Source organism: Bombus vosnesenskii, unplaced genomic scaffold, assembly GCF_011952255.1.
Source record: "Bombus vosnesenskii isolate JDL3184/JDL3185 unplaced genomic scaffold, Bvos_JDL3184-5_v1.1 scf7180000013299, whole genome shotgun sequence".
Taxonomy (NCBI): domain Eukaryota; kingdom Metazoa; phylum Arthropoda; class Insecta; order Hymenoptera; family Apidae; genus Bombus; species Bombus vosnesenskii.
This window is the reverse complement of record NW_022882949.1, coordinates 240931-256296: the sequence shown is the minus strand read 5'-3', so window position 1 is coordinate 256296 and position 15366 is coordinate 240931. Positions and strand designations below refer to the sequence as shown.

The following is a 15366-nucleotide window of genomic DNA, read 5'->3' as shown; positions in this document are numbered from 1 at the left end:
CGAATACTCTGGAGACTACACGAATAAAGCTTATCAATGATTGTATCTCGAGTGATGATTTATTATTTGTACTCTCGAAAAACGTTGTCAGCTTTTAATGTTACATGTAAAAGAAAAAAATGAATGAAAAAAAAACAAAGTGAAAACAAATCCGTCGAAGAGAAGAATTTTCTCGAAGCAAGTGTTTGTGTCATTTTCGTGCGTTTCGAATCTCGACGAGACACTTTTGTAAATGTGTAACTTATCGAACCGTCTGTGTTACTTCTTGTCTATCGCTTGGACAGTAACTCGCGTAACTCGAACACGTTTTCGATAATCGTTAAGATACCTATAAAGCGGCGGATTAAATGGCCTGCGATCGTTTAGTCTTTAGGAGGTACCATTAATTTTTTACTATGTTTGTACATTGATCTATGAACGCTCAAGAATTTCGTCATTACAAACTCTAATACTCCTTTTGTTCTTATTATCTTTTTTTTTATTGATTCTTTTTTCTCTGTACACGGACACGTTTTCTCATCGTTGAGCCTTAGTACAAAGATATCGGACGATGTAATGGTTCCCTTTCCGTTGTTACACTCTCCTCTGCAATGAATCCGCTATGTTGCTTTTCCTCTTCATACGCCGTCCCGCAAATGAAAACGAAGCATGCGTTTTTTAGCCATGTTCTAGCACGAGTTCAGGTACGATTTTATCGCTGCGTCTCGTTTCTCGCGCTGCCCTGGCCGGTACGAAATGTAACGTGGCAAAAAATTGAAACTGGGGACCAGTTTAGCAAGTCGAAAGATAAGCGCTATATTTAGAAACTCGACGTAAAACTTTCAACTTATGCAAGAATACGATACCGATTTAGTTAGCCTACGCGAACTTGCCTTCTTTCCTGTTGCGTTACTATTTTCTACGAATTCCTTTTCCTGCTTTGTATCCTAGTGTGATTATAGTATATATTTAGTCACGATATATAGTACATATCGCTGCAGAGAGATGTATCTTCGTTTGTCACAATCTCTCTCTTTCTCTCTTATTTCTGGTTCAAAGTTTAGAAAGTATTACCATTTACGTACAGTGGTTGGCAAAAGTATTAAATAGTTGTCATGAAAAATTTTTATGGATATATTAGGTGCGTTATACGAAATTTGTCAAAACTGGTAGCACTGTAATGAGATATGATTATTGCGAATCTATTGGTAAAATTTGGAACCAATTTGAAAATTTATATAGAACTTACAAGATACACCAAAATAATTAAATAATTAGTTATTTATTATATTATTAAGCTACAATATTTTGTGGGATTATGTTCATAACATTTGAGGAAAGGAAAAATATGATCCCTATTTTTGCTGATTTTCTGACTAATATTATGAATAATAGATTGTTTAATTACTTTGGTATATTTTTAACTTGTATATACATTTTTAAATTCCAAATTTTATTAATATAATCATAATTGTCGTATCATCTGATTATTAGACTACGGATTTTTATACAGATCCGTATTTTTACAAATCTAATTAAAGAAATGATATTTAAGTAGGAATTTTCATCTTTCAATTATTGTATATTATAATAAGTATACTTTGTTTTATAACAACTATACTAACTAAATGATAGTTTTATAATAACTATACTTTGAATATGTTGCATGTCATATGCATCTCGTGCGTTTTTGCAATTTTAAATTTTCTATAAATGAATAAAAATTCGCATCCTACTCATTACAGTGCTAATGAAATTTCAAATTCTTTTGTATTGCGCGCATAATGTATTCATGAAAAGTCTCTATAAGTGTTCAATTATCTTCACGAGCCACTGTATAATGATTTATCCTGTTTTCTTATATTTCGTAGAATCATTATTTTGTTTCAATTGAAACGCGGGAAACTAGGATTCATCAAGATATAGAGAAACAAATATTAATTTTGCTTCTCTTCATTGAACTCGACCAGACATTTCTTAAAGTGTTTTGAGCAAAACGGATACAACGTCGGATGGTCGCAGGTTCGACAGGCCGCCGCGAGATGTGAACAGCATCGCAAGCTTTCACGACAACAGGATGCCCATAACTCAGGACCAGCTGCGGCGCAATTGTAGCAGTAACAGTCACCTGGAAAACGCAAAAAGAATTAATTGACCCATAGATGAAATTTGCGAATCGTTTATTTATAATCGGTACTCTTATCGATCTAATAAATTATATGAAAATAAGGTATAAACTATTAAACAAATTAGTAATTGCATGAAGCCAATTACGTGAATTACCGATAATGGCAATGAACTCCAGATCACGATGCTTTAGATTCAAACTCCATGGATAGCGTAAAATGGTAACTTTGATTATGTTTACTTTTTGACAATCTGATCCAATTGAATCATTGGAAAATTTAATTATTCGACATCCTTTATCTAGATTTCTTAATACGATGGGAAAATCATAGTAGAGTAAGTCGACATTTTGAAAATTTAAATACAATCACGTATTTCAACCTATCATTACTGCAATTCATCTACACTTTCATAATTAAGTGAGTTATAACCTTTTTCTCTGCTACAACATATTTTCATGACCTTAAAATTAATAACGAGTTGACTAATACCACTATGATTTATTACATTCATTTATTACACGTTACTTAATCTTACATTTATTGATTTTACATATTACTATCAAAAATGATACTACATAGTGTTTTAATATTTTGAAATAGGCCCTCTTTGATAGTTATTCGACTTTTCTATCTGCCTCTTCATCTCGATTGCAATTCCATTACCTACGCAACGCACTTGCATCACGAGACACTTGACTCTTTACGTTAAATAAGCGTAACGCGAAAGGGGGAACAGAGGAACAGAAGCAAAGCGTATCGCGTATCATATATGCCGCACGTGTGTATTTTTCATGTAGTAACTGGTTCAGAATTGAGACAAATCGTTGTTCTTTTAGATACGACTAGTTCGATAATAGAACATTGCTTTTTATTCTGTCATAATAGTATCAGTTTATGATTCAACTTCTACATTTTTTACAATCTGCATTGCCTATTTTCTAAAATAAAATAATTTCTAATCATTATTTATAGTAAAAAGTAATTCAAATGAATTAAAAAATTAATATAGATATATATGCGGAAAAATTAAAGAGGTTTGATCCATTTATATATGAATGCAAATTTTAGTGAGGAAATTCAAGGTATACTGTCATCAGTAGTAATTCTATCTTCGATTAATTTTCCATTTTTAGGTTAGTAAAAATTCTATATTAGACTAATTTTTAACTAAAGGACTTCTACTTTTATCTGCACTAGGTAATTAAAATTAAAACTAATTTTATTAAGGTAAGTTTTTTTTAATATCTGCATATATACAATTTACCATTCAATGGTAATGAACGTGATTATGACGGCTTAGGTTGACTTAAATGTAAATGCACACAATGGTATACTACAATAACATTGTTTAGCTGTTATGCAGAAAATGAAATTTCTTCAGTCTTTCACGTACTTCGTAGGAATCCAGCAGATTTGTGGCCAGGTTGTTGGAGTGGTTTTTCAGTCGTTGTTGATACGATTTGCTGCGTCGTAACATAAGCTAACAGCTTAAATTATAGTTATATAATATCAGAGAAAAAATTCCCTCTTTGATAATACCAAGATTCTGGATCAGTTCTAGATACAGAGACGAACAAAAGTGTAAACACGCTCCGCTGATTTTATGTAGAAGACGATAATACGACTAATTTTTCAAGTAATCGGTAAAGATTAGGTAACAGTAACTACAAGCTGCATCTGATTAACAAAATGTAATAGTTCATTTTCATTAACATTAATAATGTACAGAACATTTTACAAAAATGGATATCTCAAACCATGTTTACATTTCTGCACTTTAATTACACTCGTCGAATTAAGGTTTCAACCTAGTATTTCGTCCACTTTCCTTTACTTTTTTTTAATGTTTTTAATTTACGAGGCATACTGTCAATTAAATTTTTAATTATTTGTGGTTCAATATTGTACCATTCCTGTTGTGTTCTTTCCCATAATTCATGAACACCTGAAGCTGGATTATTATATTTTGCCAGCCTTCTTTTCAAAATGGACCACAAATTTTCGATCGGATTCATATCCGGACTTTGTGCTGGCCACTTCATCACAGAAAAATTTTGATTTTCTAGCCAAGTTTTAACTATTTTTGCAGTATGCTTAGAATCCCCGTCTTGTTGAAATACTACTTCGCGTTCATTATATCCAATAGAATTAACTACAGAAGGTAAATTACTGTAGAATGGTCAAATAATGCTCTTTTCGTATTATACCATCGATTCGAACCAAGGGACCAACACCTCTGTGAGTAAAGCAACCCCAACACATAATTGAGCCACCTCCAAACTTCATAGTTTGTTTTATACCACCTGGTTGATCATTATTCTCGGACATAGTCCAATACCAGGACCTTCTGTCGGATTCGAATCTGTTAATTCTTATTTCGTCACTCCATATAACTCTTTTCCAATCTTCGATCGTTCATTCTTTGTAGGTGTCAACAAATTGTTTTCGTAATTTAATATTTTTGTTTGAAAGAGCTGGTTTACTTTCTTTTTCCCGAAATAAGTCGCGGTCTACCGTTTTGTGAAGAATTTGGTGCATTAACATACTTTTTTCTTATTCTTGCAACTGTCGTATGACTGACACCACATTTCTCTGCAATTTGCCACAACGACAAATCTTTATCACACAAACAAATAATACTGTTCTTTTTATCTTCACTAAGTGGCTTCATCTTGGATCAAGCATATCAAACTAAAAAGTAATCTAACAATGGTGTGGTACAGTTGACTGTGAAACAATGGACAATCAGTGCTTATTGACAGTTTCGTTTCCCTGACATTTACATTCTATCATAAATGTTTCTGACGAAACGTGCAAAACTTTAAACATTGTTTCAAAACACAATTATTATAAAATATTCTGTACATTATTAATGTTAATGAAAATGAACTATTACATTTCGTTAATCAGATGTAGCTTGTAGAAGGTTAAATCATTGTTGCTCTGATTGTCGAAAGGTGAAAGGAGTGACGCGAGATGGCACAAATGCTCGGCCGATACAAATTATTGCGGACGTTAGACGAGGTTTCCTCTTGGAAAAGAATCGCAAGGACACGTGTGGTAAAAGTAAACGTTCCTCTTGATTTTCTATTTTTGCACTGTCAGCTAGTTCTATGAAATTGGAATTTCCTTGGTCTAGAGATAATTCTAAGTATAACTAACGAACAAATTGAAATTTATTAAAATTGATCCCACATTCTCACATTGATTGCAGAATGTTATTCATCATCGATAAATTAGACACGTGTTTTTATTCAGTAGAATACGATTAAAGGCATTGATTCTTTGTTGTACAAGCAATTCTGATTTTTATGCATTTATGAGAAATTTTGAAGATGCAAAAATATACAGAGTGCATATCATATGCAAAAATATATTAAGTATCTAAGGTATAGATATACTCTTTACAACATCTATTAAGTACAATTTTTCTACATAAATCCTATTTTTTAAATTACACGTATAAAATATGAATTTACATAAATTCTGTAGTCTACAAATATTTCTTTCAGATGAAGTCCTACATTCTTCAGAAAAGAATTTACTTTTTGCAGACTATTTTGTTAATATTTCCTAGAGTCAATTTCACGTTAGACTGTAATAATCATAATTTCTACAAAATTGCAAATAATTTTAAGCAGAAAAATTCATAATATATAAGTAAAGTATTTTTATGGTGATGAGAGATTAGTGAAAGTACATCTTCAAACTTTCAAACGACTGTCCTCCTTCGTCATGAGGGTTAATATTATGCCCGCATCTTCAAAGCAAAAGTAGAAACGTTTCCAAAGTAGTTAAACATCACTCCGCGGAAAGTGATTTATCGCGTCTCGGTGAATCACCATCGTTATAGGAACTGAATTTCATCGAATTTCAATCGCTTTCTATTCGATTCACTGCAATCCAATGCTGTCCATTTGATTCACGAAAGAATGTTCCCGAGCAATAATAATATGCAAACAATGTGCGTCTAGGAGTGGCGGTAATATATGTTTCGATTACGTTTAATAAAACCTTGCTAAGTAAATTATACAAGTGGTGTTAAAGTTGTTGTTAGTGAAAGTGTGCTGCCAGGCCGGTATCCAAGCCTTCAACCGCGAAGGGTTAATGTTACATTGCTTAAAATAATTAGAGCATCAGTTAGGGGAATGCTTTTATAAAGAAAATTAGGAACAATGATATACTATATAGAACATTTTTTATAAACTGGTTAGTTAAAAAAAAACAAAGGATATTGTTTGATAAAATTTTTGTAGGTATTATTTTCTGTTATTATTATTTTGTTATTATTATACATTATGTCTTTTTACATTGGCGTACATATGCAACAGTGTAATTGTACTATTTACACAAAACAACTAGCCTATTAAAAACAATGAATAGAGAATAAAAAGAGATTTCATTTAGTCAGAATCGCATCAAAATGATGCACCTGCATTTTTCAATTACAAGAATGTACACGATTGCACAATAAAAGATTAGTTTATGCCTCAAACACATTCTTCGTCATTTCCGTCAGTCATTAAACTTTCCTTAAGGCAGAAATTTACTACAAATATTATTTTACTTTTTTCGTTATGCCCCCCCCCCCCCCAAATGACCATAAACCTATATACGCTCACGTTCTCAAAGTAAAAGCAGAAATGTTTCCTAACCGGTGCGAGCATCATTCCTGGGAAAGTGATTTATTGCGCCACGATGAATACGGTTGAATGCGAAAAAAATCGAGAGACAACGTTCGATCCAACGCTCGATCCAACGCTCGATCCAACGCTCGATCCAACGCTGCGCCGGATCTAATTCGTAGATTAACGCTCTCGCGCGTTTGTGTGCATTTAACGTGGGCAAACAATGTCTGGGAGTGGCTATGTCAAGGTCAGAATCTCTATTATACATCGCGCATAGTGGTATATGTTTTTCCATAACAGTGATTACGCCGGCTTTGTTGGAATGCAAAGATGTATGCATGTATTGATTTTACATGCGTGTGTGTACAGTGGCCCAAGAAAGTATTCAGACATTTGTAGAAAGCATTTATGAATATATCATATATTGAAATTTCATTACCACTGAAATGAGATTCGATTACAGATTACAGATTATGATTACATCGGTAAAATTTGAAACAAATCTGAAAATGTACATACATAGAAGCTACAAGATATTCAGTACCAGTGAACATTTCGCGAAGATCATAAATGTATTTAAACAGTCAGTCATCCACTATTAATCAGTAAATTGCAGATATTTATACAAGTTCATATCTTTGTGAACCTAATTAAACAGACGTAAAATAGGTACAGTTTGTCTTCACCGACTAAATATTATGTTGTTTATTTTGGATATTTTATATATTTTTGACTATCATATACATTCTACAAATATACAATCTTCAAATTTTCTATAAATACTTAAACATTCGCAATCTACTAATATGTTACAAAATTTTGTGGGGCCATCTTTAACAATTATTATTTATTTAAGATGGCTATACATGCTTTATATATACGTATTCATTTTTTATTGAAAATATACTTGCAATAAATGCCTTGTAACTTTTATATACATTTCAAATTGGTAAGTTCAAATACTTTCATGAGCAACTGTATACTGTATGTGTGTTTACGAGTGTACGTGCATAAAATTTTGGAATCCTTGGTCGATTACCTTCAGGACAGTCAACGGATCGTCTGGCCTCGGCTCTTCTGCATTCGAGACCCTCCTCGCCTTTCGGGCAAGACGTGTACAGCTCCTCGATCGAATTTTCACCGAATATTGCGTTAATCTGAAAGTTAATCGGATAGCTTTATCGCATCCGCAAAACTAGCAATGCGCGTTTTCTTTTTTAATTCTGAATTCTAGGAAATATCGAGAAAGATTTAACGTGTAATTATTTATGCTATTTGAAATATGTAATGTAATGATCTAATTCTATATAATTATTATTCAATTTAAAATAATAGAATAGTGATACAATTTCTTGTTTTGACTTTTAAATGTTTACAGTTTTGTGTTGAAAAAAGAGTTAGATAAAATATTTGTTAGAACAATGTCTATTGATTTCTGCGTGGCATCCTTGTGGTTATTGCAATTCGGAAACATGTAATCGTGAGTACATAAATATTCTTCGATTACAATTTTCGTTACGCAACGAGAAGTGTCGAGAAGTGCCGGCACTTTTATCAGCCTCGTCCTTAGCGTGTTTATTCAATGCGCATGCGTATTTTTGTTAATTAGAGTGCAAAAGTCAAGATTCAAAAACATTTCTAAATCTGAATTTTTAATTTTACTTTCTCTAAAAAAAAAAAAAAAAAGGGAGAGAAAAATAATCACTCGACAAACAACATCACCGCGCCTGTCACTTGAGATTATACAATTTTTAAAAAATTACCTATCAAGAAAAAAAGAAAATAATGAAGAAGTTAATTATTATGATATGAAATAATGTAATCTGCTATACATCGCTTCTATTATTATTATTACATTATTTTATGAAGACAGATAAAATTAAACTATTAAAGTTTTAATGTTTAAATCTTACTCGTTTAAACGCTCCAGGCTTGGAGAACATTTTAACCAATTTTGCTAGCGCGTTCTCCTCCGTGACGGTGCTGACATTTTCCTCGTGACAGTGGCCAGCCAGTATCAAGAACAAGCAACAAAGTAGCAGCAACGCACCGCGAGAATACATCACGTTGTCATGGAAACACGCGCGACGAAAAAAAAGCTCACACCTCGTCCTGGATAATTTAAAATCACAACTGGTGGTCAGGTGGCAGAGAAACGCACCGACAGTTTGACTTCTCCAGCGTATTTGCCTCCTGGAGGGGATATCCTACATTGCGGTACGAATACAAGATAGAGCCGAATCATAGCTAGTGATTAATAGCTAAAGCTCATATTCAAATTTGCTTCTGCAAATTAAAATAAATAGATTAATTATTTTATTAATTTTTATCGGTATTTATTTCCTTAACAAAGGATTGATACAGTTTACTTTTTACAATTTAATCTAATAAATAGACTGCAGTTTTTTTTGCATTTATGAAAAATGTGTAAGTGCAAAAATACAAAAAATGCATTAATATATAGAAATATAAAAAATATTCAAGGTGAAGTTGTCTTTTTTCTATTTATTTTTCACATACTGTGACATGCTTAGATGGCGCTTTTAATATTTGAATGTTTTTGTAATTTTTTTAAATTATAATTGGACATTATAGTTATACCTGCTACAGTATTTAATTTATCGATGTTAAAATTTTTTTGATGGTCCTATGCATCTTGATTTTTTGTTTGTCTGAACCTTTTTGCACAATAATTTGATTCTTTATAATTTTATAATTTTTCATCAAGTGGGATAATTAGATAACTGCTACTTGTAAAATTTCATTAATATTACCTCAGTTATAAAGCATCAAAGAATATTTACACATACATACGTAAAATGCAAATTTCATGCACAAAAGTTGTTCGGTAATTAAGTGCAATTTGTGCGTATATCATACAAATATAAAATTTTTCTTTATGCTACTATAATCAAATATTCAAGCAAAATATATATTTGGAAATTTATTGTATTCTATATTCGTATATAAAAAGAAAATGAAGACAATTTATGTAACACGCATGATAAAATATATTCGTATTAAATGAAAGAAAAGAAAACCGCGTTATATTGTGTGTCACATGGTATGATTCATGCGTACCATTCTCATAATGTTTTTATTCCCTAGGAACTAGGGGATATATTTGAATTAAAAAAAATTTTGAATTAAAAGTGAAAAAAAAAATAAAGAAGAATATTCGTATTATAATTTCTATCATACATTCTACATATTTATGTATCTTTTATATATCATATATATTTATATTATAGGAATATATTTCTATTTGCTACGTCCACGAGAAAGTCGTGTATACATCAGCGGTCTGGTAACTTCCATGGTAGGGATAAGGCTTTAATGCAATAGTAGAGGAGAAATGAGAGAGTTCACACGCACAATACAGATATTGCACCACGCGGTCAAGTGCTGAAGGTATTCCATGCTAATCTATACAAGAATTTACAAAGTTAGACATCTACCTTGTTTGGTTCCACGTTACAAGAACCTATTTCATTGTACAATTCTGCGGAATACTTTTCTATTCAATATAAACAAGTATGAGAATAACAAAATCGCGCAATAATTAAACTTAGTTGTTAATTTTTCAGTATGTGGCGGAGGAAGGGGCATGAGTTTGAACAATTTTTTTCTATACACGTGTGTAACCGGCGGTTTCTCTTACTTTCCGAGATACGAAAATATGCAATAATTGCAAGGATTTTGAATTCAAAGTTTTGTAATTATGCAGATGTAGAAACAATTCTATTTCTGGAAACTGAGATCTTAGACGTGCCGAATTTAGAAAAGGACAATGAAAATGAAAGAGATAGAGAGACTGAGAGTCGAAGCGTTCGGCAACATGTAAATACTTACAAGCTAAGACCTTTAATTCAAAATTCAAACTTTCTTTTCTTTTGATTTGTGATTACTAGAAAATGCAATGGGATGATGGTTTTATGATACAGAGAAGCATCGTGTATTTCTAGTTCACTATTCAGCAAATTTCCTTAGCAAACCAGCCTGCAGCTCATATACGGCACTTAGCGAACATTTGTTTGTTAATAAAATTATTAAAATAGTAGATAGTAAAATTATTAAAACTATTCATTTCGGGCATTTTGTAATGCTAGCTCTTGACTTGCGGGAGTCACCCTGTTACCAACCCGCCGTTTACCAGCGATTAACTCCCTTACCCTAGTTCAAGAGTATACAGCGCTACGGACGCGATTTATAATTAGATTTATTAGTCAGCACACCATGTGCAAACGCCAACCAACCCCAAACGATCACAACATTTGATCAACCACGGGGAATAAACAGTGATGACCAAGTGACCAGAGTGACCAAATACGATATAATTTGGAACATATTTGCTTATTTAATAAATGATAATTAAATACATATCAATAAGTAACTGTAATTCAAAATATATCGTATTTGATCTCATTTTATTCAGAAAGCTCTCACAAATATGTTAGTAAAAATTTAATTTAGAAAGAGTTAAAAATAAAAAAATTTCATTTTTGAATGAGTACCTACATACATTGTCTCAGCAATATTTGACATTGAATTATGTTATATTACTCAACTACGACGGGTCGTCGAACTTCACGAAGCATAGAGAGGCATCTCTCCCCTGTGAAGGGGATGTCGACCATGCAATTAGCGAGAGATTCTTTTTCTGCAGATATATCACGTCAGAAATATTATTTGCAGTCTATCTATATTGCAGTAAACTATTGAAATTACTAATAAAATGAAATTTAGATTTTATTATAACAAAAACATTATCGCGAGGAAAGTAAATTTTGTGTTAAATCTAAAAAGTTATCGTGTATAAAGAATATATTAAAATTATTGTATCATTTCATTAATCCATTACCGTTTGATGGAAACGATTCTCTTTTCTTCTCTAAAAAAGATATAATGATTTCTTTCTAAAGCAACTAATTTTAATTATTGTGCGACTTTGTTATTCTCATACTTGTCTGTTTCAAATAGAAAAGTAGCTTTTTCATAGAATCATACAATGAAATGAAATCTTGTATATAGGTTCTTGTATTTACTAACATAGAACACCTTCAGAATTTGGCCGCCGAAAGCAGCAATAGTCCGGAAACAACTGGAATCACAAATGTGAGCATTCTCATTTCCTCTCTGATAATAAGGTGTGCTTTACAAATCAGCTGCTAGCAATAGAGAGCTGTGTTCTAGTAGGTTAGTGAAAACAAACTATACAAATGTATAGTATCAAATTGATAATGTATAATATAGTATAGTATAAACAGGGAGGAAATTTCCTCTTTGAAAGTACATATATATGTAACCATAGGTGAGCTATTTCGTTAATGATTTAACAGGTGGAGCCACTATTTTGTCGACAACCTACAAAACGCTACTATATCTAATGATGTATCTACTGTATGAATTTAGTAAATATAAATTTAGTGAATGAATTTAGTAGCATTTCCAATATTGTTTAATTTACTTCTGATTTTACCTAATAACGAAGGTTGTGTGTGATTATAGAAATCTTATTAAATACGATTAGAAACAATGGATGCATATGAACTATTTCGAAAACTTTCTACTGGTGCAAAATTTGATAAGAAGCGTTTTCAAGTTGATGCAGAAAGATTTCAGGTATTCTTTGAAAATAAAACATTACATTTGAAGATGCAAATATATTTTAAATAAATTTCTTATTTGATACAGCTTGTCAACAAACAATCTGGAAATGGAGTTAATGATGATAAAATAAACATTAAAGCCTTTGATAACATAAATCATTCAATATTATGTGAGAAAAGAAAATATGATGAGATCGAGAAAGAAACTGAAAATATTAATGACTTGACGTTGCTTGATGGAATGTCTATTCCTCAAAATAAAAATAAAAAGTGTAAAGTAGCCTTAACTGAAGAGAAACGGTTAAAGTTAGAAAAAGAAAAGGTTTACAATATTTTATTAATATAAGTTAATGTAAGAGACAATAATTGTTTTAAAATACTATATTTCTTCATTTAGATTAATCAGTTTCGCAATCATCATCACATAAGTGTCACAGGCAATTGTATACCTAAACCTATCTCAGAATTTATTGAACTATCAACAACTTACAATATATCTCAAAAATTAATATATAATATTACAAATTGTGGTTATAAATGTCCTACTCCAATTCAAATGCAGGCTATACCCGCCATGCTGCAAGTAAGATTACTATAGTTATTACTGAGATTTTGTTTATACCAATGATTTAGCTAAAAATAAAACATCGATGTTTTTATAATTATGATTAAAATAGGGTAGAAATGTACTAGCTTGCGCCCCAACTGGATCTGGAAAAACAGCTGCATTTCTGTTACCTATAATTCATTATTTAGGTGGACCAGAGAAGAAAGGATTTAGAGCTGTTATATTAAGCCCAACAAGAGAATTAGCAAAACAAACATATAGAGAATGTTTGCGTCTTAGCGAAGGATGTAATTTTAGAGTTCATATTATAAGTAAAGTGAATCAAGCATTAAACAAATATGGACTTAAAAGTTCACAGAAATTTGGTTAGTATAAATTGTATGAAAAATTATACATCAAAGTAATATGATATACAATTGTATTTTTATTTATTGTAGATATATTAATCACTACACCAAAAAGAATAATATACCTGTTGAATCAGGATCCACCAGCTATTTCTTTTAGCAAGTAATTATATATATATATTGTTATATCTTAATCTTATCAAAGTTATGTATAATGCACGAAACATTAAAAATTTTATAGTGTTGAATGGTTAATTGTGGATGAAGTAGATAAACTCTTTGAGGATGGGACAAGGTGCTTCAGAGACCAGTTAGAAACAATTTCAAAGTCATGTACAAATGAAAACTTACATAAAGCAATGTTTAGTGCAACCAATACTCCTATAGTGACCAAATGGTGTAGACGTAATCTGAAAGGTCTTATAACAGTTACTGTTGGACACAGGTTTAATTTTCTTTTTTTATATGTGTAACAAATTATATACTGTTTCTTTAAACAAGTGATTATTGGTATTACATCTATCATAGGAATGCTGCAACAGACTTAGTAGAACAAGAATTGTTATTTGTTGGCGCAGAGAGAGGAAAACTTGTGGCACTTAGAAATATTATTCAAAAGGTATCATCTTTATTTATCAATACATTTGTGAAATCTATTTTAATAAATTGTCACGTAAATAATTGCATTTGATAAAGGGAGTATTACCACCTGTACTAGTATTTGTGCAAAGCAAGGAAAGAGCACAAGAATTATTTAACGAACTTATATATGATGGAGTCAATGTTGATGTTATTCACGCTGATAGAACACAAACGCAGGTATATTTTACATAGATGATAACTTATTAACCAAATAATATTAAATATAATGCACTTCTTTTCTTTTCAGCGAGACAATGTCGTTCGTTGTTTTAGAGAGGGAAAAATATGGGTATTAATATGTACAGAATTAATGGCAAGAGGTATTGATTTCAAAGGTGTAAATCTTGTTATTAATTACGATTTCCCACCATCTGCTATTTCTTATGTTCATAGAATTGGTATGTATTTCCAAATTTGATGAAAAAATTAAATATCTCAAAACTCTCAATATGTATTGTTTTAAATAGGTCGCACTGGTAGAGCTGGACATAAAGGAAAAGCAATTACTTTTTTTACTGTACAAGACACTACAAATTTGAGGAGGTAAATGTTGTTGAAGCATTATATTAAAACATGTAAATATGATAAAATTATTTTATGTAAATATCTACAAATAGTTTTTAACATTTTAGTATAGCTACTATCATGCGTGAATCTGGTTGTAATGTTCCCGATTATATGTTAGCCATGAAAAAACATAGTAAAAGGGAAAGACGGAAACATGAATGCAAGGCTCCTATTAGAGAAAGTATATCAACTCTACCTACATTCAAACGCGTACAAACATTTAAAAAAAGGTATGATGTATGTAGTTATACTTGCTTCTAGTAAATATCTAGTAATTAGGATATTATTTCTTAAAATTACTATTCTTTATTTGCATGTTACAGAAAAGTTGCTGTAAACGATTCCAAAAAGAAATCTGAGCTAAAAAGTGAAGAGAATAAAGATAAAAAAATAAATACAAAACATTTAAAAAAAGAGAAATAGATAACGTACAATTTAAAAAAGAAAGAATGACTTAAAAAATTTCTGAATAAAATGTGAGTAAAAGAAATAGTCTTATATATACTTAATATCGTGTATATTAACCGATACATATTGTAAACTAGTAAAAAATTTATAATCATATTACATGTGAAGTAAATATATTGTAAGAATGATAAAATATTTTAAATACATATGTATAAACGCTTACGTATATATAAATATATGTTATATATATCCATCAATCATCATCAAAGGATAAACTATTAAGTAAGTATGTTAAATATATTTGTATGGCCTGATATGGTTTATTACAATACTATATTATATTGTCTGTATAACAGGATAATTATTGATTTTATATGTACACTTACACACTCATACATATATAAAAATATTATATATTTAAAAATATATTATCAACAATATTATATTCTTAATTAGCATATTTTCATTATGAAATAGTAATTGAGATAT

At 30.8% G+C, this 15366-nt stretch overlaps 2 protein-coding genes across 4 annotated transcripts; one reads left to right on the top strand and one right to left on the bottom strand.

The window, feature by feature from the left end:
• Positions 1-40: 40 nt before the first annotated feature.
• Positions 41-8941, bottom strand: LOC117233919. The gene is made up of 3 exons (XM_033494655.1): positions 8650-8941; positions 7776-7893; positions 41-2107 (listed from the first exon to the last, which is right to left on the bottom strand). The coding sequence occupies exons 1-3, from the start codon at positions 8797-8799 to the stop codon at positions 1917-1919; spliced, it is 459 nt and encodes a 152-aa protein (XP_033350546.1). The 5' UTR covers positions 8800-8941; the 3' UTR covers positions 41-1916.
• Positions 8942-12089: 3148 nt separating this feature from the next.
• LOC117233917 (probable ATP-dependent RNA helicase DDX52) lies at positions 12090-15005 on the top strand. Of its 3 annotated transcripts, XM_033494646.1 has the most exons (13): positions 12090-12126; positions 12240-12358; positions 12431-12667; positions 12743-12928; positions 13023-13278; positions 13351-13423; positions 13502-13705; positions 13789-13879; positions 13957-14079; positions 14150-14300; positions 14370-14445; positions 14535-14699; positions 14793-14892. In XM_033494646.1, the coding sequence occupies exons 2-13, from the start codon at positions 12272-12274 to the stop codon at positions 14890-14892; spliced, it is 1749 nt and encodes a 582-aa protein (XP_033350537.1). In that variant the 5' UTR covers positions 12090-12126; positions 12240-12271. The 3 variants fall into 3 exon arrangements, with proteins under 3 accessions (XP_033350537.1, XP_033350536.1, XP_033350538.1); XM_033494645.1 differs by lacking the exon at positions 12090-12126 and having other exon boundaries at positions 12155-12358; positions 14793-15005; XM_033494647.1 differs by lacking the exons at positions 12090-12126; positions 14793-14892 and having other exon boundaries at positions 12156-12358; positions 14520-14648.
• The last annotated feature ends 361 nt before the right edge of the window (positions 15006-15366 follow it).

Coding starts and splice junctions, on each gene's coding strand:
- LOC117233919 (XM_033494655.1), bottom strand. CDS start 8,799: ATGTATTCTCGCGGTGCGTTGCTGCTACTTTGTTGCTTGTTCTTGATA. Junction 7,894..8,649: donor AGCCTGGAGCGTTTAAACGA/GTAAGATTTAAA, acceptor ATTAACTTTCAG/ATTAACGCAATATTCGGTGA. Junction 2,108..7,775: donor ATCCGTTGACTGTCCTGAAG/GTAATCGACCAA, acceptor TGCGTTTTCCAG/GTGACTGTTACTGCTACAAT.
- LOC117233917 (XM_033494645.1), top strand. CDS start 12,272: ATGGATGCATATGAACTATTTCGAAAACTTTCTACTGGTGCAAAATTT. Junction 12,668..12,742: donor TAAAGTTAGAAAAAGAAAAG/GTTTACAATATT, acceptor TTCTTCATTTAG/ATTAATCAGTTTCGCAATCA. Junction 13,880..13,956: donor TTAGAAATATTATTCAAAAG/GTATCATCTTTA, acceptor CATTTGATAAAG/GGAGTATTACCACCTGTACT.